Here is a 23613-nt window from a genome sequence, read left to right on the forward strand (position 1 = left end):
ATATGTATTTCTATGTGTCTAAAATGTTACTCCAAAACACAGCATAATTAATTCCTGTTGAACATCAGAAAAACAATATGTGGTTTGATTTTGTTTGATTTTCATCCCTTGAAGTTAAAACACCACATTTGTCATGATCGTAAAACCAATATTTTCTGGTGAAGACTCACTAATAAGAGAAATTGAGAAACACCCAGCAGATATCTACAGTCTGTGTACAATATTACAATTGTTTTGATAATGATCCCAATTGAAAAATGTCCACACAAATGAGTTCATTGCGAAGAAGGTTGAAGTAGGTTATTATGGTTGTCATTAGAATGGTGAATGATGCTTAGCCATAGAGCTGTAAATAAATGAGTAGAAGAACAGATATTTTTCGTGAGTTGTATCTTTAAAAGTATATATATTCTTTTGCGGAATGGAGATGCAAGGATGGCCGATGACAGCATTATATATTTCACCCCCATGGCAGTATAAAACCTTGTGCCTGTTATTAGATTAGCAGTCGAATGTGATGCAGGAACCATGCAAATTAGTGGATCACTCTTTCAAAAGTATCATTCAGAGAAGAAACAATTCGTTCAAACGCCCTAAAAATTCTAAAAGGCCTAAATTCTTTGAGCGTAGCATAAGCACACAACCTGCCCTCACATGCTGAGAAGGAAAAAAACACTAACTTTTTTCCATTTCTTTTAAATTTCCAAAATAATATGCTATAAAATAAAAATTGTGACAAATACAGTAGTTACCTGCACAATCTCGAATTCAAGTATTTCGTACCTTTCTACCGGGACGTGAGCACTTTTAGATTGAAATAATTTCAATAGAGGGCGCTGCAGTTTTGACTCATTGGCAGGCAAATGGAGTTGAAGGGAATCATTTTGTGTCCATTGTACACTGTTCTTGGTGTTAGAGGAAAGATTTTCACAATTATTTTACGGATAGCTCCGGAATCGTTTTTGAATCTCTCATCTCAACTGTATTCATATAACGAATCACTGCCAATTAAAGGAGAGGGGCAAAATATAGACCTGGGATGTTTTGAAAACTGGAATTGAAAGATGATACTCGATGCTCTTCACTAATACGGATCTTTTTCTTCCAACGAATTTTCACTTTGTAGGCCTATGTTTTGTTTTAACGGTAACTTCTTTGGTCCGATTTCGGGCGTCTGCAGCTCTAGCCTCTGAAAAGGGCTTTCATTTTGCGCACAAATGAACGAGGCCTGCCGAATTGTTGTCTGCCGAATTGTTGTCGGTGGATTTTTTCGTTCTCATCTAAAAGTGAATACATGTAACTTTTATATTTCCAGGAAAATTAGCAATCGAAACAAACAATCTATTTTTCGGAAATAGCACGATGAATACATCTTTAGTTTGCTAATTGGACCATGGTTAAAAATAACCATGGTCGATACCACAGTTAATGGTGCCACTGCCCCTTTTTCTGATTTTCTTTTTTTCGGCGCTGCAAAGTTTTAAAACAAATCCACAAAGCTCGCAAAAAAAATCGGACAAATAAAAACGTATCATCAGAACGGTATCAATAATACTGATCTTCGCTAGAATTCTTTTTTTTTTTATTTATCCTTTATTTTTTAATACTTCATCGTTTGATGGCTCGTGTTTTGTTTTCTTACTTGGCACAAACGGAGTAACTTATTCATTCATGTTGCATCATTGTTGATCGCACGGAAAAACTGCATGATTAGAAAACCGCCCAGAAGCTGCGTAGAAATCGAAACATATATCACCGCTCCTATTAAGCGCGAGGTGACATTCCTGTTTTTATACCCGCGGAACTTGTCGGCTTCAGTGATAAAGCGCGCGGGCATTGGGAGCGAGCGACCCCCGAAGATAAAAGAACGCTCTCGCAGTCTCGCACCATCACAGCTGGCAAATGTCAAAGGAGACAGACAGTTATAGAAACGCCCCTGGTCGGCTACATGGATATCACATAGACGCCATTGTGAAATCAACCAACGTCCTTTCCACATCACTGTAACGGTTCTTGTCCGTTACATATCGGCAGCAGCAGACGATGGAAACTTAGGATGACGTCATTGTTACAAAGTGAAAGTTTTTCGCGCCCATTTCCGGAGTCCACTGCTGAGGACTGAAAGCAAAACACTCCAGGTTTTTCAACGGTGAAGTATCAGGAGTATTTCCTCACAAGTTACGAGGTCTGCGTGCAGATGTATAGCAGTCAGACGTGATTGAGGTTCTCTGGAGAAATGTCTTAATTAATTTCGCGTCTCGGAATTCATTAAGGCCGGCGGTTATTGCGTTAATCAGTTGGATCGTCGATTGGCAAGCAGGCCTGCGATATGGACGGCACTTGAAGTCTGCACACCAGCTTTGCTCTCGCCATATGGCTTCTGGCTGCTGGAAAAATATTGCTCCCATCCCACTGCCGATAATCTTGACACATTTCGAACATCACTGAAGAATTCTCTGATTGCGTTGGAGCCCTGACATTCTCCTCGTAAATATAACCATAAGTGCCGCAGCCTGCGTGTGTTTTGTTCCTATCGCCCTAGCACCGTGGTAATCAGAACAGTACACAGACGGACGTTTGGAAAATTTAGGATTATCTGCCTGAGAGGAGAAGCGATCAAAACAATATTTTGAAGTGAAATCAGCCGTGGTTCAATTAAATGGAGATTTGAGTTATGATACGAGAGAGTGGCAAATATAAAGGCATCATTAGCCATGCATTGACAGGAGAGGACGCTTGCTGAGCTGGCTGCCTCGGCCCAGCGAGTAGAGGAATTCCTGGCGGTGATTTTTTTTTATCAATGACTGATGTGCCTTTTATGGTCCATTTCGCACCGGGGAAGGACGAACGTGTTGTCAGTGCAACGTTGGATCCCTGACGCATGAACATTGTTATGATTTCAGCTCGTGTCACTGGGCGCAAGAATAACAACCGTGAGCACAGGCTCTGCAATTAAATGAATTGGAAAAAAAAAAGAGGGAGAAAGAATGGAATGAAAAGAATAGACTAGACAGTGTTATGTTAGTCATTTTTTCTACAGGATGTATGAACCAAGGACGCAGCCAGTTGTCACGGCTCTACGTAATATCATGGAGGAATATTATATCCACGGAATGCCTTTTACCAGTCCGTCTGCACATTAATAATATCCGACACAGCGGGCTGTCACAAACGAGTTGTACCGCAATCTTTCGCCGGTCTGAAGGCGTTGCTTCATGGTCAAGCACCCGGTGATTTCTGTCAAGTTGGCTTGATGTTGACATCATCCTTGAAGGTAATCTTTTTGCTTTACTTTATTGGTCGAGTTCCAATAATTTTCTGTTGGTGTGAGATTTTGCAGTAAGTTTATGAAAATGTTATTTTAAGAACTTTTGTCAGTGAACTTAACCCAAATAACATTATTACTCACGAATGTGAGTCATCAGTCGTACATTCCTTTATATTTAGCTCAGTGCGAATCAGAAAGTAAAATGAGTGAATTTATTGAAGAAACTCTATTCGTTGTTTTTTCTTTATTATTCCATCCCGAAATAACTTCACAAAGTTGAGTGTTTCGTACTCCCAATTTAGTGTTCTTTATTTCCTCAAAACAAACCAGCCACATCGAAGTGCCAACGGATGACTGAATCGTTCAGTAAAAGGGGGCTGCCCGCCGTTCAACCGCCTAGGTGAGTGTCAACACTTGTGTCAGCATGGGCCAGCGAGCGGCCAAACAACAGATCGAGAAGGGACTGAAGCTGTACAACAACACCAAACAGGAGCAGGCAGTACGCAAATGGAAGGCAGCCCTGGGTAAAGTTGGAGACAAGAAACGCTTGAGGTTTATCCTGTTGGGTCATTTAGCCCTGGCTTACGGCGACTGGGGAGACTATCGCGAGATGTTGGGTTACTCCGTCCAGCAAATCGATATCGCCAATGAGCTGGATGAATTGGAACTCAGGGCCGAGGCTTACCTGAACCTCGCCCGGGCGAATGAGAAGCTATGCGAGTACCACAAAGCCATGTCGTACGCCAGGCACAGCATGAATAACACCGCGTCACAGGAGGACCCTTTAGTGGGGCCGATACACCTCTGCCTCGGCAATGCCAATCTGGGGTTCGGTCACTTCCAGCAGGCACTGGAAAACTTTGACAAAGCCCTAAAAATGGCCATCAAGATCGGAGACAGGGGGTTGGAGTGCAACACCTACGGGGACTTAGCGGAGGTGTATATCAGCTTGAAGGACTATGATAAGGCGTTGAGGTACACGGTGAAAGCGAGTGAACTGGTGAGATGTAGGGGCCAGGAGTGGAGCCCCAAACTACGGACGGTAGTGCAGCTGAATCTGGCTACGCCTTATCGGAAGCTGGGGAAGATGGATCTTGCCATGGATTACTGTGAGGTAAGACACGATTCGACAGAATATGCGAATTTTTCTGTGCATCATCTATTTCTCATCAAGTACATTATAGTATAACACCCCTCTCCCAAGATTGGTACATCTCCAACTTAACATTCGCCACTGCAATGCATTGCCATCATTATTATTGCATTAACCACCATGTTGTAACTTACATTGTGTACCATTTCATCATTAGCATCACCATCTTGATTTGTTGCATTCTCACCACCTCTGTCAGTTTATGGATACAGAAAAACAACTCCATGGTAACAATTCCTCAAGCATGTCCTCCATCCTCCCACGAAAAAAATACATATAACGGAACGAATATTATCAACCAAAATGACCTTCGATATCAGATAGGCAAATGTTTTAGTCTTTTCATACTTGATACCTTTTTCATACCTTTAGATAATGTTCTTTTTGTTGGCAAGGAACGAGTTATGTTCTTCTTGTATAGGTTGTGGGATTTAAATGTACAGTCTATCTGTTTTAAAGAAAATCAATTTCATCCATCAGTGACATTATTCTGGTATAGCAGATGTAGGAAAAATCTCTGGAATAACGTCAGAAATAAACTCCCTGTCAGTAAAATGGGGTCTCGGAACTTAGCCCCTTTCCGACTGTTTCACAAGTATCTGATATCAAAGGCACCGATAACAAACATAAAAGGCGCCTCGTAAAAAAGTAACTGCCCATCATCGGAAATGCCAAGTATTTAATAACGGGTCTCTTTGAGGCCACAAAGATATCGAAACAGGCAGGCTGCCTGTTCAAGCGCAAATGTGCATTGTCCACTGCATTCCAATTTCATGGTATATAATTCGATGAAAATAGACTCTGGACAGAAATCGTATTCACGCTCTACACAGAACACACTCTTGCAACATTTTGCTCATTCATTGATATACAGGGTACAATTTTTCACATTCCGATCCAGCCTGATTGGTTTACATTTCTTGTCGCACGTTCCGTAAATACAAAAACATTGTCTTTGGCATCGGAATCAGCGAATGCAAATTGCATTCCATTCATGATATTCACTGCCGGCGTAATATACAAACGTGTAGAAAGGAGGATGATCCACGTTAATGTTGCATGCAGTGAAAAACAGCCAATCGTATTTTTTTTTTATAAATTATAGTAATTGCTTCACAGCTTTTGTGGAAAGATACAGCGGATTGAAAAAAAAGACATGCAAAGCTGGTAAATTTCTTATTTGAAATAATTAGAAAATGCATAACTTAGTTGCTTTCTTGGTACATGAATGTGAATTGTGAAACAGAGAAATTTAGGTGTAAGTTTTTTCAGAAGTTCCCTAAGCCAGTCTTAGAAAAAGAGCGAATCGTTTGATGGGGGCGTGAAGGTTTTACACCTTTGCTTTTGTTGTCCGACAATGGTCTAAGAGAAGCTTTTGTGGGCTGTCTGTTAGGTCTTGGGGCGAACACTGCAACAGTGAATAGTGGGCTGATTTGTTTTGGGTCGAACAGTATAAAACCTCCTTTGAAGATTGTTAAGTTCCACCAAAAAGTGTTACTCCGCTCTCTGCAGTCTGCAAATACCCCATCAACAGATTGTTTTTATTTCAAATGGCAGAGTTTATTTGAATATCAACCCCGTATTTTGGTCACCAATCTAATTTATCTCATTTACTCGCACGCTGTGCATCCATATTTCATTTTTTTGTATCAATACGGAAATTCTTGAAATTTTGGGACATCAACAAAAGATTACTTTTCGTTGGTAAGTGACGGCTGTCCAACAGGAAAGTCATTGGGCGGATGCACTTCTCGTTTGATGTATGCGAATTTGACGTCCATTCATGATTTATCTGGCTGTTTGTCGATTCAAATGTACACAACTCCCCGTAATATTTTGTCAAAGAGTTAAATGTCAGTCAGAGTTAATATGTTGTCAGTAGTTTAAAGGTCAGAATATTTCCGGTTCAAGAGAGAAACATCAAGTAAAATTTAATAAATAGGCCTATAGGTTTTGCAATTCACCAGCATAGCTTTAATATTCACAACAAAAAACGCAAGCTTGCTTGGGACTCGAACCCACGACCTCCGGAAAAAATTCTCTCAGTGAAGTTTCACGCAGAGACATGATTATGTGAGACCCTCGCTTTCATATAATACTATTAGGATCACTAATGATGTCATTTGGGGGGGGGGGGGGGTCCTCATATTAAAAAGAAGATGTCACGATCACCCATACACCGTACGTCTATTTGTTCTGCCCAGATGTGTCGTGGCACGATCGTTTTTGCATGTAGTTGTTATGTGCAAACTAGAGCGTGCATGCTCCGTCGCTCAAGCGGAAAGGATATCCGCTGTGAGAAATTAATTTCCGGAGAAGTTTGTGATTGCAGTTGACCTTGATGTATTGATTTTTTTTATACCAAGATCAGTGATATTAATGTATGCTGGTTAAGAAACAGATACGACTCGATTGAGGTATTTAACTCCGCTTGAATATTCAAGAAAGAGACAAATAAGTACCAGGCACAAGGACATCACATTTTATTTTTATTTCTTCGGGCACTATACCCATATTTTTTACTCACATGCACACGAGGCCAAAATAAAAGGACTGCACATTATTTTGCTCTTTGGACTTGAGCAAGCTGAGCTGGACTTACCAAATCCCTAGACAGCCAAACTATGCTTAGGACGCAGAACAATAAGTTTTACTTTGAAGTCAAAGGTGACTTCGTCGCAGTTTATAATTTGAAACCACTTCATTTTCCGCACCGTTTAAAGCCATGCCCTGAAATTGCGATGCAGATAATGTAATCCCTGCTCCAAGATGTAAGACTTCTATGGTGTGAAAACGTATGGCTGCTCTGCATGCCTTGGTGACCCGAAAATGCCCGGGGTTATTTCGCGCTGGGAATTCATAAGATTTACGAGCTTATTGCCACCTTACAAGTTTTTATGGTTTTTATGCTTCGTCCTAAACTTCACTTCTGTTAAGCTGTCGGCAGTTTTATACTTCCTGAGAACGACACGCCATATTCTGTGATTTGATCGAGTTTTTTGACAAAGTGTGTTGTGGCGACAGCTGAAAGTTGGGCTACGGTTATTGTGATCTCCATTATTTTTATAAGCAGAGGAATTTATCTCAAACATGGTCTATCTGCCGATTCTATATTTTTGGTGTTCGCAGAGGCTAGGGTCAGCCTAGTTTCCACTTTTTACCCAGTGACGTAATGACTCACAGACTGTCACTGGTGAAGAGCTAGAACCGGGCAGTGCTATTGTATAGGATTTCTGCGTAAAGCCAATGAATGGACTAATTCCGGCCAATTATGTAGACCAGATGCATGAAAAAACTTCCAGTAAATAACCACACTGAATCAATTAAAAAGAATTGTGTGTACTCTGGGGCCAGCTTTACGAGGTTTGCTTTGTTTTGTACTAGATCGAGTAAGTCATTAAATTCATCCAAATTTATGGTCTCATTCCTTTATACCTTTATTTCCTTTATACAGGAAAACCGCACTTCATATTAACTTATACAAACAGGTCTTTCAAAACTTCCTGTCACAATATAACAAGGATAATTCCCAGCCATTTGTTACACCTTATACCATTATCCATCACAGTGGACGTGTCTAACTCATAAATACACAACCGCACGTATTTGCCAGCAGCTCTCAGAAAAACCCATAAACTCACATCCCATCAACAAACCTAAGCCACTACAGTCAAAATTTCCCACTCTGTCAAATCACTAATATTTTTTCCCCTCGTATATGGAGAGATTATTATTCAGAAGTGCATACCCTCAAGTGTTATTTTTGTTCCTGGAGTCCCGGACGTGGACGAAAGGTAATACGGGACCGTCGCCCCTCGTAATTTGGAGTGGGTCCAGGAGAGGGTCGATGCCTGCCCCTGTCCGCTCCCGGGTCCCGTTCCCACGAGCTGGGTTACGCACCACGCCAAGGTTGTCGGTGCCTCGGTAAAAATGATCAAGAAATGAAATTGCTACCGCAAAGTAATTGCCACTTAATCTGTTTCCGTCTCATTAAAGTGAGGAGAATGATTTAATTGATGATTTATTGTGCATTGCAACCTCGAGCACATGTTGTGGAAATATTGATTGAGCAATTATGTAATCACTCATCAGTCAATCAATTTGCGAAGTTGCTCATCACTGTGTTGCTCTTTTGGATGATTAGTCGGTTAACCAGGTATATCAACCAGCGTGTACCAATAACCCAATCACACGTTATTACACATAGTTATAAATACATACCTTACCCCATACCCTAGCTAACCCTCACCAGGCTCACCCTTGCCCTAACCCTAGCACCAATCCCAACCCTAACCCACAACGACTACTTTTCAGTTATATTTAGTGACGCATCCTATCAATGGTTATCAATCCGTTTTCAATCGGAGTTCGGTTTCCCTTCTGAAAAAAAAAACTTTCCAAAATGAACAGGGCCTAATAGTTTTCCAACGTATCTTGAAGACAAAAAGTACCCGCCAGATCGTATAATCAAATCGTCTAGCATCCGATTCAAGGTTGAAGCACTTTTCAATTTCTCAAAAGGGTTGCCTTGACAACGGTAAAAACGCCTCGGGGAAAATCGAGTGGGATTTCTAAAGTTTAAGCTATGACTGGAAATAAATTGGCAATTTTCCCCCTCAAACCGCGGTCCCATCCCCTTTTTCTTTCCTCAAGGACCAAAAGGCACAGCCTAGGGCTAAACTCTTCTGGAAGAAAAAACCAAACGCCATACTCGATTATCTTCAATCGACTCTCAGTTCGGGGAAAAAAGTTTAAGAAAGGGAAATTTGACCCTGGAAGCCCCGCAAGAGGTTGAAGAATAGCCCTTGAAATATAATTGAGAAGCCCTTTAACACAGCCTGCCTGTTACGCGCTCAAATTCTTTTAGTCCGATTTGCGACAAGGAGATTTCGCTCATTTTCCCTCGTCCACAATTTATTCAACCCTGCAGTGCACTGAGATTTTGGATGTAAGGGACAACACAAAATGCAGAGCTTCCAGTTACCTCGGGCATCTCGTAAAAAGCTAAAATATTATGTCGTACTTCGTAGTAAAATTATGGTATATTGCTGGCTGATGGTTCAATCAGAAAAGCAGCTCAAGAGATTGCAAAGTATGAGAAATGCAAATTGACAAACTGTTTCCATCGTCAAGCGTACAGTGTTGCATTTACGGTTTGTTAATACGGTCCTTTTTGTTATTTTCGGCCAACTGTAAACTCTCTTTTCACGTCAGCAGCCTTTGGCAGAATGTTGTAAAAACCTCGTTTATCTTGTCGGCCAAATAATTAGAAATTCTACTGACACTTTCCGTAAGTAAGAGTACGGAGAGCTAATGGTGACTTAGCTAATGCCGCCTAAAAGGGGTCGTGGCACTTGGGTAGCGTTGCGAGAGGGCTGAAGTCGAAGGTGACGAATCGTTAGGTTGGAGGTTGATAAAGGATCGTATCATAGTATGCCGTATACTATGGTGTCTCCTTTCCTGAAAATAATTTACTAAACTCCGTTCTCATTTTTGCGTGAAAATAAGTATACAGGACTCTTCTATTCTAACCCAACGTAGCCATAAAAGGAGGACAGTCAAACTTTGTTACCAGCTGAAAATCAGTCAAAACATTGATTATTTCTTTGACTGGAAAATTGTAAAAAGTCGAAAGGTAAAACAACGATCGGTGTATATATGTTAGTGACCAGAGTTCAACTAATTGTCCAAGAATAAAAGAACCTGTACAAGTATTAAGAATATGTTGTTTTAATTTAAGGGTGTGTATGTTTCCATTTTTAAAACAGTATTAGCCTTTAATTGCAGAATGGCACATCGGGCATCTACAACAGATCATACAATCATGCACAGTTTTCTTGACTGCTGTAATGTAACATTACACACTATATAGCAACAAATATGTCGAACGCGATATCTGTATTTTTACCCCAAATCGTAAATCTATAAACGGACTCATATATAGACCCAGTACAGACATTTGCCTTTGCTCATCGTCCACGGATCAAAAGTTGAACTCCCTCGACACCAACTACAAATCAACAACCCCACTCTCCCACAAATCGCGCCCGGTTTTTTGCCAAAATTGTTCCGTACCCGGGGGGACTGTGCCGGCCCAAGTGATCTGTCAGTAAGATGGAACGGCGCTGTTTGAGCAGGTCAAAGGTCACGTTCTGAACTTGACCTTCCGAGCTTGAGTTCCACGTGGGCTCCATTACGGGGGATCAGTTCCGACCGGTAATGAATGTTGTTTTTCATTTTCCACTTAGTCATCCAAACAGTGGCCTAGATTTTGGAGTGAAAGAAGGACTTTGAAGTTTGATTTGATATCGAAGTCGAGGCAGACAAAAATCTGAAATCTTTGTGTTTTATGGTACCAATTGCAGGAGTTAATAATCCTTGCACAGCACCTTCCCAAAACCTATGCCTGTGAGTTTGGCCAGGCCTGTTTGGTTTGTTTTCCCCAAGCAAAATTCTGCACTCCCAAAAATCTGAAATCTATAGTATATTTTTGGTGCCAACTGCAGGAGTTTTGATCGTCCAGCAGGACCTTTCCACATTGTCTGTGAGTTTGGCCAGGCCGTATTTTTCTTTTTTGCTCCAAGCTCCAAACATACTTCTCCTTAACAGACTTGCGGTCAACTCTCTTATTTCCAAAGATTTAAAATGCACTCCATTCTGGTGAAAATCCACTCCATCTGACTGAGAGACTAGGGGCAATACGATTTAGAGTGATTTCAATAAATGAAAAAGGTCGAGTTTTTCGCTGATCAAGTTTCGACTGAAATGATTCTTTTCAAAGAATTTTAAACAAAACTTCGAGCAAATAGCCCGGTGACATCGTCAAATCCCAAGTTTCACTCTTTGGAAATTGCTAGAGAACAGTTCCAAGATGCACTCCCGTTTTTTCCTATTAAAAAAAGAAAAAGGAAAAAAAAAAAGAAAAAGAAAAAAAAAAATCTTAACGAAAACAAGAGCTGTTTCGGTGTGTACACCGAAACAGCTAAAAAGAAGGAATAGTTGTGTAGGCCTACTTCATTGAACAGTGTGTAGGGGCCTAGTGAATAATACACGAATGTATAACAAACATGAGAAGGGTCGAGTTGGATCGATTCTTGTGAAAAGGTAGAGTTACTGTGTGACTAGGTATACCTGTATTTGTACACAAAATAACTGCCGTACAATTCTCTAGGGTTTCGCTAACTAACAATAACAAGTCGGTCATGACCGTATTCCCTTTTGAGTCTGGTATCGGGGGAAACCCATGGTGCGACAAGGTAACCCAATACGAATATTCAGTGCGGTCTGCCATTGTGGTTATCAGCACACACATTGCGGTAAAGGAGACCACCACAGTTTGGCCGCAGTGATTGCAGCGCGAGCTCAGGCGACTCACGCTGTTCATACATGTAGGCCTATTACGACCAAAATGTCAGAATCCATTGCGTCGTATTATCATTCTGACGAATTTTCTTGAGCACGCATGTAGGGTATTTAGGGTATTAGGTTTCTTTGAAGCTGAATGTGGATATGTAAAATAGAAAAGATACCAGCAAGAGCGGGGAAATCGTTGTTTAATTAAATGAAAATTAACGACAAGTACCGTGGACCATACCTTGATTATTCTTAACTGAACATACTCGACTGGCTGTCTTTTGAGGAATTTTGCATCGAAAGATGTAAACTTAAATTTTGACCAATAAAAAGATCTTTTTTTTGGGGGGGGGGGGGCGGCATTCCCGAATTACGAGCAGAGAGTGGGCACACGTACGAGGGCACAGGCTGGGGGAGATGATGTGCCATCATTCTTCCTTGGTTACTCCAGTGAATTTTGCCCTTTATCCGATCACCGACGTAAAGCTGCAGTCCGCGAGATTCACAAGCTTACTTTGGAGTTACTCGAACCCACGACAGTCCTGCCGACTAGTGCAGTCATTTACTGAGCTGTGTTATGAAATATTTAACTAACTGGTCTATTTCCAAAATCTTGAGACACGTTTTCTGCCTTTCCCCCAGGAAGCAATGAAAATGGCCTTGCAACTGAATGACCGTGCCATCCAAGCTAGATGCCTGTGTATCTTTGCCGACATTCACAGGAAGAGAGGCGATTGTGAGGTAAAACATTGTAATGGTCCTTATAAGTGTCACAAGACTAAAGAGCCAGAACTACTGAACGTCTATATTTTGGTCTGTAGCTCTTCTATGGAAAGTATGGCATTTGATTGATTTGCCTATAAAGTTATACACGCTATTAAAACAGCAAGTTTGTGAAGTCTGCTTTCTTTGATTTTCGAATGATTTTCAGACTTTTCCCTTCCATTGCGTGTGACCTGGTACTGTATCCACCAATATTTTGTAAATATGTCCTGAATGACATAAAGAATGAGTCAGTACTTTCGCATTTCTCATACATATTTCCCATACTTTGAGCGAATGTCGTTAGACTATATATGAACATGGAAATGAAATGTTTAGTTTGTATGCATTCAAGCACAGAGAATCCTATTACCCGGTACGTGCGTAGGAATCCACTAAAATGTGATACGCCGCACGCCAAAGGCCTAGCAAGCTAAATATACATATCAAGTTATTTTGGGGAGAGCTGAGTAATTCGCCCGAAGAAATGTAGATCGTCTTATCATTCCTGAATTCCAGATAAAATAAACACACCGCCGCGACAGCGTTTAAACAAAAATATATTCTCGGTCTCGACTTTCAGTGATTGTTGGTGTAAATAGCTGACTGTTGGTGGCGCTGTTTATGTTGAAAGTTTTGTACGGATTATATTTTTGAGCGGGTGAGGGCGCTGTAACGACGCAATTTTCTGGGTACAGACAACAGAGATACCCCGTACACTGAAGCTACTTGACAACTTGACTCTAATGTAAAAATTACATATTGTGAGAATGTAATTTTTGAATCATAAAGATGTACACTAAAGGCTGGCATTCACAAATGATAGTCCCCCCCTCTCAACGGCGTCGTTACATACAGCGCCCCCATCACTCAAAATATCGCCTTTTGCATGCAATAATTCAAACGAACTTTTCTATTCACTCGTATAGCTAGAGGTAGTCTGTGGAATATCCCCCTTTATCCCCTTGCACAGCAAGGGGATATGATACGCCAGCAGATTCGGCGATTAACTATGCAACACGACTGCGTCTTGACCTCGAAATTCTGCCCATTCAACGGGCGCCTTCTATATCGGGTCGTCCGTAACCCGTTGTTGTATTACAAAATCACGGCATGCAAATTGACCAATCCACAGCTTAGTCCACACCTCTGATCGAAATGACGTCACTGTCTCTAAAGACCACTCTGATTGGCTGGCGCGCGGGGTCGCATAAAATGTACATGCTATGATACATCAGACGTTCAACCGTGGCTTAATTGCCCACGTGAAAGTCTGATCCTCAGACTAAGCTAGAGGATACTATTGTAACAATTACTATTTTTTAGGGGACCTTCGTAAATTGGAATTAAAATCTCAACGTTCCTGAATGGGAAGTAGTCACTTCCTTGAATAGACTTTGCACATGCTTTAAGTAAGGGACTTACAATATATCAAACAGGTTTAGAGGTATTTAAATGATGAAAATCTAATCTCTGTTTTACGCACCATCTGGACGTAAATTTCCTTTTGACAACTGTCTGTCTTTTAGTAATGAATTTTCATCTATTTCCTTCACCTAGTGTTCCAATCTTCTTTTGCCTTATTTCGTTTCCATTATTTTGAACCAACAGAGGGCGTACCCACGCTACGAGTCGTCACTGAGTATCGCTGTTGAAGCGGGAGACAGACTCGGCCAACTCCAGGTCCTTTCGGGAATGGCCAAAACTTTAGTTCTGATGAAGCAGTTTCAGAGGGTAACAATATGGAAAAATCGAATTTTAGACGTAGTATTTTGTAGAACTTAGGCTTTTCACTTTTAACTTTATCATCAAAAGTGTATGTCAATCATTTCAAATATGTTTAGAAGTTATTTCCGTAGGATTTACAAAAAATTCTTTTCGAAAGCAATGTTTTGCAAGGCACTACCTCTTAAGAACTCACGTCTTTTGCATTTTGGCACCAAAGTTACGTCATGCATTTCCAAAGACTGTATACTTTTGTTAGCAGAACTCATCTTTAGAAAAGACGGACATGGTGTGGGTCATTTTGCAAGAAGTACTACCCCCACGTTGATTCACTCGGCGCTTTGCTTTTGGTCAGTGGCAAAAAAAAAAAAAATGTTACGATGGGTTTAGTCAATCCTCGATCGAACCATTATACATCACTTGGTGAAAATAATGTGTCTTGATTATGGTTTTGTTGAATAGGCTCTTGACGTGAATACCCAGGCATTGGACATCGCCACTTCAATCGGAAACAAAGTAAGTGGATATGCCATCCCAGTGGCAAGTATGTCGACTTACGGCACGCTGCACGGCAGGTAAAGCATGATCTGTGTCCCCAACTCAGGAGCTTTTTCTGTAAAATTGCGAATTGCTCAAATTGACCACGAAATCATACAGTATTTACTGGGTTTACTCCCCTTTCAGAGTAACAAATGAATCCGCTCAGGATTGTAGCTCACTATACGGTGCGTATCCAGTGAGAAAACAGAGACTGACGGTTTTGAACCATCTGCCCCGAAACCCAACAATTTCGCCTTAGCCGGCAGCATAAGTGGTCAATTTTTGGCCCAAAACTCCAACTTCGGTCAAGTGTTCACAAAAGGTGCACAGAGGCCAGAAATGGAATCCCCTCAAGATTTCGACTCACTACTGTGGGCATCCAGTGAGATAATCAGAATTGAAGGTTGAACCATAATGTGCCCCGAAATCCAAACATTTTGCCAAAAGCCGGCATCATCAAAAAAGTCTTTTTGCCCATAGATTGAGTCATTCACAAGTTAATCGCAATTTAGGTCACAAGTAAAAGGGAATGAAGAATGACAAAGGAATGCCTTTGCTACAGCTCTCACAGCTCACACTTGACTTGTGTCTGGATGACTTGTGATTGGTTTGTGATTGACTTGTGATTGACTCTTACTGATGATTAATGATTGAATGTTGATGACTTGTGACACCTTACGACGGTCTGACTTCAACCCAACTTTCTATATACAGATGTCCATGCTACGGTCCCACTGGCTGATGCACCAGCTGTACCGTGCCTTAGGCAACCCCAAGGCGTCCCAGCAGCATGCCTCGGCCTTCGATGGCTACCTGAGGGATCTGTCACTCTACTGCGGGGTGTGTCATGAGGTCATGGGTAGTCGACATGACAGTCTGAATGTCCTGACCTGCTGTCACATCTTCCATGCACGGTAAGGGGGACGAACTCGGGAGGCCTAATTAGCAATACGGTCACACAGTGTTTGCGGAAGATGACTACTGTGCGATTTAAGCAATGTCCTCGGACTAAGTATTTCTTTAGAAAAACCGTCTGCAGCAAGTAACATTACAAATACCAAGAGCTGAATCTGCCCTGTCAGACAACATTTGTCGGTTACAATAGGCCCTACAGGGTGAGTCCGAATGATCTGGACCAAAGTTCATCATTTTTTGTGTGGCAAATGAAGTATAATGAGAAAAAACTGAGTGTTTCATATAGATGGTTATTACCTTGTCTTCCACAGGAATTTTTCAAATTAGTGGCTGTGGTGAGGGGTTATGCCATTTTTTATTGAAGTGGCTCATTTTCCAGTCAGCACACGGAATTGGTTTTGCCTTTTTTTAAAAAATGTGTTAATGACCTCAAGTGAGTCAGCCACCATGACTAGGTTTTTGTTTGTAACCCTGCTTCACATCAGTACGCGATTTCAATAATTTTGTTGAACCATGGAACCGTGGTGGTTTGTGTTTTAGCGTGTGTTCTTTGCTAGCGCTTTTCTTCAAAGTGGTACAGTGGATATACATGGAACTTTCACCAGATATGTCCAAAATACCAGCCTATAACATATCTAATTTGCACTTGTTTTGATAATTGCTACATATTTTAAGTATTTTCTTTAATTTGGGCCCAGATCATTCTGACTCACCCTGTACAACCACACTTTAGAATGATTTGACATGTAGCTTGCCGAAAGAAGAGTGCTCTTCCCCTAACCGCAAAGTGAGATATTCCACAGTAAAATAGAACATATTTATACAAGAAAGAACAACATTCATACCACTCGCTTCTGTTAGAGTCATTGTTCAGCTGATGGTCGGAAAACCTTTTTAGAAGTGAAATAAGATTGCTTTAGTCTGAAAGGAATTCAGGTTTTTCTAAGCATTTTGAGGTCCATTAAGCTAACCAGTTTGATTTTTTTCCCGAAAACTTGCAAGAGAATTCGTGAGAATCCTGTAACGCGCGGACGGGGCAATCATAATTGCTAGACATGCAAAGCGATAATAGCCTCACGAAAATATGAACCATTTTCATCCAAGACTCATGGTGATAATCACCCATTGACTAGCTTTCTATTATCAACTATGGAAACTTTTTAAATATTGGAAAATGACAGAATATTACACACATATTCACTTTTTCCCTTCCATTTTATCCCACCCAGATGTGCGGAAACAAGCAGCTTCAAAGCTAGGGGCTGTCCGAACTGCAAGAAGGTGTTGACAATACCGATATTCGTCTGAAGATGTTCATCTCTGGCATCTTCAATTTTGAACCGAAATCTTTCTTAAAAAGAAAGCGAGAACTAATTGCCTGTGAAATGGGAGATATCCTCTCCGGGCGGACGAAACACGACTGAAGTAAAGCAGCTGTATTGAAGAATGTTTGGATGTATGGTCTTCTTGGCCACCTAGCGGCAGCATGGTGTCAAGTCCCCGCGGGAGGGCTTGACAACTGAAGAGCACTTTCGATCAAGAACTATAGGGCAATGATAATTTGACTTCGTCTCAACGAACTCGCACTATAGTGGCATCCTCGCTAGCCGGAGTAGTCTTACTCCTGTATGTCTTTAAGACGGTATATCGGGGCAAACAGAATCCACACATTTACTGTTTTGACATCGCGCGATTAACTAAAGGTCAAACTTTTGTTACAAAAAGCTGACCACCACACGAACTCAGTTTCGGTAGGGTCGGACAACCGTCCCTAAGCCTCGCGATACATACTGGGTTTTGGCTGCCATAGGGTGGGTAGGCCATGATGCAGCACGGGTTCTGGCCCAACCAGTCTTCACTCCAACAAAGACAATGGCATCCACAAGGCACTGAATGGAAATTCTATGGTGTCTGCGACAAAATCCTCGAAATTTCGTGCTCATACGTAATACGTATACAGAACGATTTTTTGGTCGCCTAAGCAATTTGCAACAAAGGCTACACGTCTCCTATTGGCTAACAAGCTCCAGAAAAAAATGATCTCTTAAATATCCAGAATCCTGAATATTCAGTGCGAAGGGAACGTCACAATGTCTACGCAGACAATCTGATTGCCTAACGGCGAGTGTCAAAATAGTAAATTAGTGGACTTGGTTTGCCAGGGTAGTCTACGAAATGGCTAGCATGGACTGTTAGTTGAAAATGGTTGGACTAGTCTAGTATACTAGTCAGCAACTATGGTACCGAGATAATAGAACAGTTATTGGTCGATCGTAATGCCCGGATGTTAAAAGCCACGTGAGTCAGCTGAAAGCAAATTCTTTTAATAAATAAAGACCACGACAATTGACCAAATTTTCTAATTTCAAATTTGTATATGTAGATCAGTTTTATAAAATTACTGAATTGTTTCAAATATCTTATAATTATAATTTAAATTGGTTCTGCGGAAGGAACTAGATTAGTTAACATAAATGCATGCAGGCCTATCGTTTTAATTCATGTTCAATGTTGGTACATCAAATAAAACGAAAACTAGGAACGACATTGACATTGGGTTTTTTTGTAAATGTTTTTTGATACCCGTTTATGATGCGCGCAGCGTGTCGCTTAATTAGAACGTTTTAAATTGGTCCTCTTAAGCGAGTCCAGGAAAGAGACACAAAGATTAAGTGGTGCCGTTCATGGTGTGTTGGGTGTTCTCCACACCGATCGCTAAAATATCGTCAAGGTACTCGTCAAAAGTGGCAGTCGTTTGAAAGTCTTCTGTTGGCAACCTCGTTCCCATGGGTGCGAGATCTTGCTGCGCCATGTTGTTTCCCATCATGCCTTGCGCGATGAAGGAACGCGCACGCGCCCATGGAGTCGCGGCTGTTCTGTTGGCATTTTGGCTGGTCAAACAGGGCCAGCCTAGTGCCCCATTACCTATCTCGCTGACTGACTAAGCTGAGCAGGCTGAGTGTCACTCGTGACTTCGACTGATTGTAGACTGGTGAAGAGACCCGGGCAGTGCTATCTTATAGAATTACCCTGTAACATCAATGAATGGCTTAAGTTCACCCTAATGTATAAACCAGATGCATGAAAATCCTTGCAGTGAATATCCATAATATACAAATAATGTTTGTGAGTGCAGTGGTAAGAATAATTTCATGAACTGACAACGTTCCATCTGTCACCGAATGAAACGATTCTTTCCACTGCAAGAATGTGAATCATTCATTATTTGTTTTATTCAACACCTGAATAAATCCTCGTCATCTGATTGGACAGAGCCACCAATGGTGTGACAGTGCAATGGAACTTCCATTTACAGTGTAATGGAACTTCCAATTTTTGTCGTGCGGCCGCGCCTAGCGATGGGACGAATAATTCAATGACACGTGATCAACGACCCATGCACCAATCAGATGACGGGGATTTATTTAGGCGTTGTAACATGACTTAAGTGCATTGTGCGCTCTGCATAGCTTTGTGTCCCCTCTGTGCCTATCTGACTGACTGACTTTCACTTATAACTTATGGTTTGGAACCCTAGTCTTGTTTATAAACATGCCGTGGTATTGCACCAGTAAAAACGTCGATTCCGGGCTAAAACAGGTTGGTTTGCAGCATGACTTGGAAGAACTCTTCTTTGCTGACGAGATCATCGCCATTGGTGTCGGCCTCATCCATCATGTCTCTGATCGTACCATCTCGGAACTTGAGTCCCGCCGCCTGAGATGCCTTCTTGATGTCTTCAAAGGTCAGGTGACCCTTCTCACCTGTCAACGAATCAGAGACAATGGTGACGTCACTCGAAGTTCACTGGCACATTGCCGTAATGACGTGTTCACGCCTTCTGTTAATACATGGCATGTAGCTAACAATTTTTTTTGGTGGCTTTGTAAACCAAATTTTAAGAAACGCTGATTCTCAATACCGGGAAAGTTTGTTACAAAACAGCTTCCAATTAGCCCATATTTGGTGAAATTTCATCATCAAAATAGGCCTAATGTTGAGTGTTTTATGCCACTTTTAATTCAAAAACTGTGAACTAGTGCCTTAAGGAAGGGCTCGTGACGTCGACAGAAATGACGTTCAACCATGTCGATAAATAAAAACTCGCTGCTTGTATATACTGTCATATTCCGTGTCAAATACAACGGGGCACAGATTTATATACATGTAATTTCTAAAATTTTCAGGAGGGCTTTCTCAGCTCGTTCTGATGTTTGCAGTACTATGCATAAAGTTACGTGTTGTTTCCCCCGTGAAATGTTCATATTAATTAAATCGTTTTATTTTGTATTGATATTTCCCGGACCGTAAAGAATAAGGACTCACCTATGTCCATCATCTTGAAACCCTGCAAATAAGATAAATGATAGATGTGATTGATTATATGATGTGATTGAAATTGCCGTCTATTCATTCTCTTAATTCTGTGATTGTGCATTCGATGGAATTTGGGTTGCATCGGTACTGTTAATTTTCCCGACCGATATCTGCCCCGCCAATCCTCCCACGCGTGTCCTGCCATTATACATGTATTTGGCGAGGAAGGATGGATTGATGTTAAAGTATTTGTTAAAGCATTTTTGTTACAATCGCGTCAAGAGCGAAGTTTCTCATGAAAAAAATAATGACCGCCGCTCTCAATTATGGTATAAAAGCAATCAATGATTGACGATGAACGTTACTTTAAAGACAATATTTCACTACCTTTTCATTGACCCTTTTTGCTTTCCCCAATATCTCACTAAAAGTCACAATTTGAGTAAAACGCATCAATACAATATTTGTATAATACTAAACCATACATTTAAGATTGGTATACTTACTTGCTCCAAATCGCCGTATATATCCCTTGCGTCGGCCTGTTTGTAGACCACCACCTCCAAAAACTGCGCAAATGTGACTTCGCTGCAAAATCCAAATCATGACATTCATGTTAAATTATTTATTGCCAGTGATATCAATACCAAGGTTACAAAAGTTTTTAGGACCTACGAGATCTTGATTTTTGTTCACATTAAAGGGGGAAACGTCTAAAGGTGATATCATTTAATTGATAACATGTAATTTAAGAAAACATACATGTAATGTACTTTCTTGGTAAGAATTGACGAAGTACAAATCAGTACTTGGATAACATTACTGTGAATTTTCTACAATATTTCATTTGTGCTTTTCCCTGTGCATGAATTTCACGACTTTCTTCCTGAAGATCAGGCACTACCACAGAATTCTGCTTGCAGTTATTTTCCTCGGTATTAGCATGAGTGACGTCTTTTTGTAAACACATACCGTTTTGGTCGCCAAAATGAACCTGCTGTGATTTATTCCCGTGATGAATGCCTTTGTTATAGCGCTCAGCAGTCCGTGCTGAGAAGTATTGTTTTCATCTGCTTTCAGGTGTCTTCATGCACATTATTCTCCTACTTATCCATTTCTTGGGGATTCTTTACTTTGTAGAGTCGTGTTCGAAGATCACGTGCTATACCCAATGGTGGATCCAGAACACAATTCTTTTGGGGGAGGCAAACAAAATTTTGGTCCACCAAAGTCAAAATTTTGATCCCCCAAAACAAAATTTGTACCCACTGTTTTGTTTATATCATTGAGTGGTCGGACTGAATCATGCCTCTGTATACTTGAGACTTACCGTCGAGGTGCCGTCCCTCCATTCACGTCAGCTGCAGGCAGAACAGACAAAGAAACATGGGTAAAAATTTCCATTGTTTCTTTCGCTTCCTTTATCTTGTGTAGTGTCTTCCCTAGTTGCTGTGTTTTCAATAATATTTGTCACGTCAGTAGTGGTTTGTGTTTTGAGTACCTAATTGTATTGCATTAATACTAAGGAAACGAAAATACTAAGGAAAAGAAATCCGCCACTGCGTCTATAACATGAATCCCATTTCAGGTAACAGTGGACTTGCTTTACCTTCCTCAATCCTGCACAATCCTCCGGGACCTCCTTATTGATTTTGAAGGATCTGTAGGATTTTGAGGGATATTTCGGATTCCATCGAATGCACAATCACTAAACAGCGGTGTACAATAGCTTTATGATTATACCAACGAACACTGCCGCAGCGTAAAGTCCATTGTTGCAGAACCGTCAAATATTAAACTTTTATAGATTAAAAAAAATCATCATTGTTCTTGTGAAATATGTGTCAATTAAGGTACCATTAAGCTATATACAGGGGTACTTACCAATCATTTCGGTCAAGTCGTCCTGGGTGACTTTGAAGCCCATCACCCTCAGCGCCCGCCGTAAGTCGTCCGCGTCGATAAACCTGCAATTGAAGTTATTCGTAAACCTTTGCTTGCCATTTTCTAGTGACTTTTTTTCACCTATAAGAATTATAGAAAATGCATATCTTATAATGTAAGTTTTTTTCCGTGGCATTATTTTTCTCCAAGCAAGCGTGACTAGCAAGTATTCTTAAGACCCAATGTTGTCTCACAAGTAATTTGTGAAAATAGCCTACCCTTAATCATGTCAGTCAACAAATTTACATTTTTTTTAAGTACTTGCATGTTTAAAACTTGAAAGCCTTTGATGTAGGTGGCGTATCCGTTTTTCTATTGCAGCTCATTTGAACTCACCCTCTGTGCTCGTTGTCGAATGTATCAAAGACGTACTTCAAATCCCGTACTTCCTGCGGTGTGAGCTCCCCCTGTATTTTGGCGTCCACCTCGTTCATTTTTGTTTCACTTGCAATGTTCTTCAGCATTTGCTTGGTCGCCTGAGGCCGACTCGGGGCGTCACTACTATCAACCGACGTGCGAGCATCCTTCTTGTTTTCTCGCAGCATTCGGCTACCTCGTGCATCGGTTGTGTTTGTCTCGGATTCGCTGGAACTGGATTGTGTCCTTTTCGCAAAAGTGCGGTTCTTGCTTCGAGTGACTTCAACGTTTGAGGTAAACCTCTGTTCCATTTTGAGTTTTGTGGCACAAACGAAAACCTTTGAAACGAGTGATGTTAGATTTACTTTACAATGTCACACTAACTATTATAGTAATAATTGGTTTCATGACTTGTTTTGGCTCAAGGGCATGAATTATTATAGGCCCACATCATTATTTTGATTGCTTGGACATTACAAAAAAATGTCTTTAAGGGAAAAAAAGGCACGAAGCCTGGAAGGGAAAGGTTTTCAAATTCTCCTAGGGCATTTGTTTTGTTATTCATTTCAAGGCACTAGCGCCTTTCGACTTAGAGCTCATTGGAGGATACAATCTATATCGACTATTGGAGGTTGATTGGCTGGTGATATTATTTGCGTATCAGGGGATTCTGTAGCTACTGCGTATAGCTGACCAATTGCCCAAACGATCCGAGCATAAAGTACAAAAAGGGATTCATTAAAATGTATAAACAAAACCACAGAAATAGATTACGCTATACTTAATTCCCAAGGTTTTAACTGTGAATCTTTCAATAGAAACCTACCTTCTGAATGGAGTTTGCTACCGTGAAACACTGTACATCAAGGCTATGGCGTCATTTCACTGGCTATATTTCATCAGATTGCCGACTCGCCCCTAAAATTATGCACGCAGTTTCAAAGGTGAAATACAATACGGTTGAAATACAATCTGGAGTAGGTAACCGTTTTTTAATGACTGTACCTCACAGTAAAATAACTCTTCTACTATGATGTATATCAGTACAGTGCCAGTGTCAATATTCCTCGCGTCGGGCACACAACAAAGCAGTACTGACGAGAGGTAGCCATGGATGCTGCCATATACGGCGCTTATTAGTAGTCTCTTCACCAGACGCAACTAGTACTTAACCGTTCACGATTTTTGGCGTACAACGTCCAACCTTGCGTCCAATAGTTGTTTAGTACTGGTACAGTGGTAGAACACACAAACACTGACAAAAAATGTGAAAAAACAA

General features: G+C 41.0%; 2 protein-coding genes across 2 annotated transcripts; one reads left to right on the plus strand and one right to left on the minus strand.

Annotated features, from left to right (window-relative positions):
- Window positions 1-1662: 1662 nt before the first annotated feature.
- On the plus strand, window positions 1663-18267 carry LOC119741015 (43 kDa receptor-associated protein of the synapse-like). Its single transcript, XM_038216575.1, has 7 exons — window positions 1663-3274; window positions 3599-4382; window positions 12417-12515; window positions 14148-14270; window positions 14724-14777; window positions 15516-15715; window positions 16946-18267. The coding sequence occupies exons 2-7, from the start codon at window positions 3693-3695 to the stop codon at window positions 17022-17024; spliced, it is 1245 nt and encodes a 414-aa protein (XP_038072503.1). The 5' UTR covers window positions 1663-3274; window positions 3599-3692; the 3' UTR covers window positions 17025-18267.
- Window positions 18020-23575, minus strand: LOC119741017 (caltractin-like). The gene is made up of 7 exons (XM_038216583.1): window positions 23161-23575; window positions 22314-22672; window positions 21918-22000; window positions 21364-21394; window positions 20540-20621; window positions 20043-20064; window positions 18020-19480 (listed from the first exon to the last, which is right to left on the minus strand). Exons 2-7 carry the CDS (start codon window positions 22643-22645, stop codon window positions 19308-19310), a joined length of 723 nt encoding a protein of 240 aa, XP_038072511.1. The 5' UTR covers window positions 22646-22672; window positions 23161-23575; the 3' UTR covers window positions 18020-19307.
- Window positions 23576-23613: the final 38 nt, after the last annotated feature.

Source organism: Patiria miniata, unplaced genomic scaffold (genome assembly GCF_015706575.1).
Source record: "Patiria miniata isolate m_02_andy unplaced genomic scaffold, ASM1570657v1 HiC_scaffold_5, whole genome shotgun sequence".
In the NCBI taxonomy this organism is placed as follows: Eukaryota; Metazoa; Echinodermata; class Asteroidea; order Valvatida; family Asterinidae; genus Patiria; species Patiria miniata.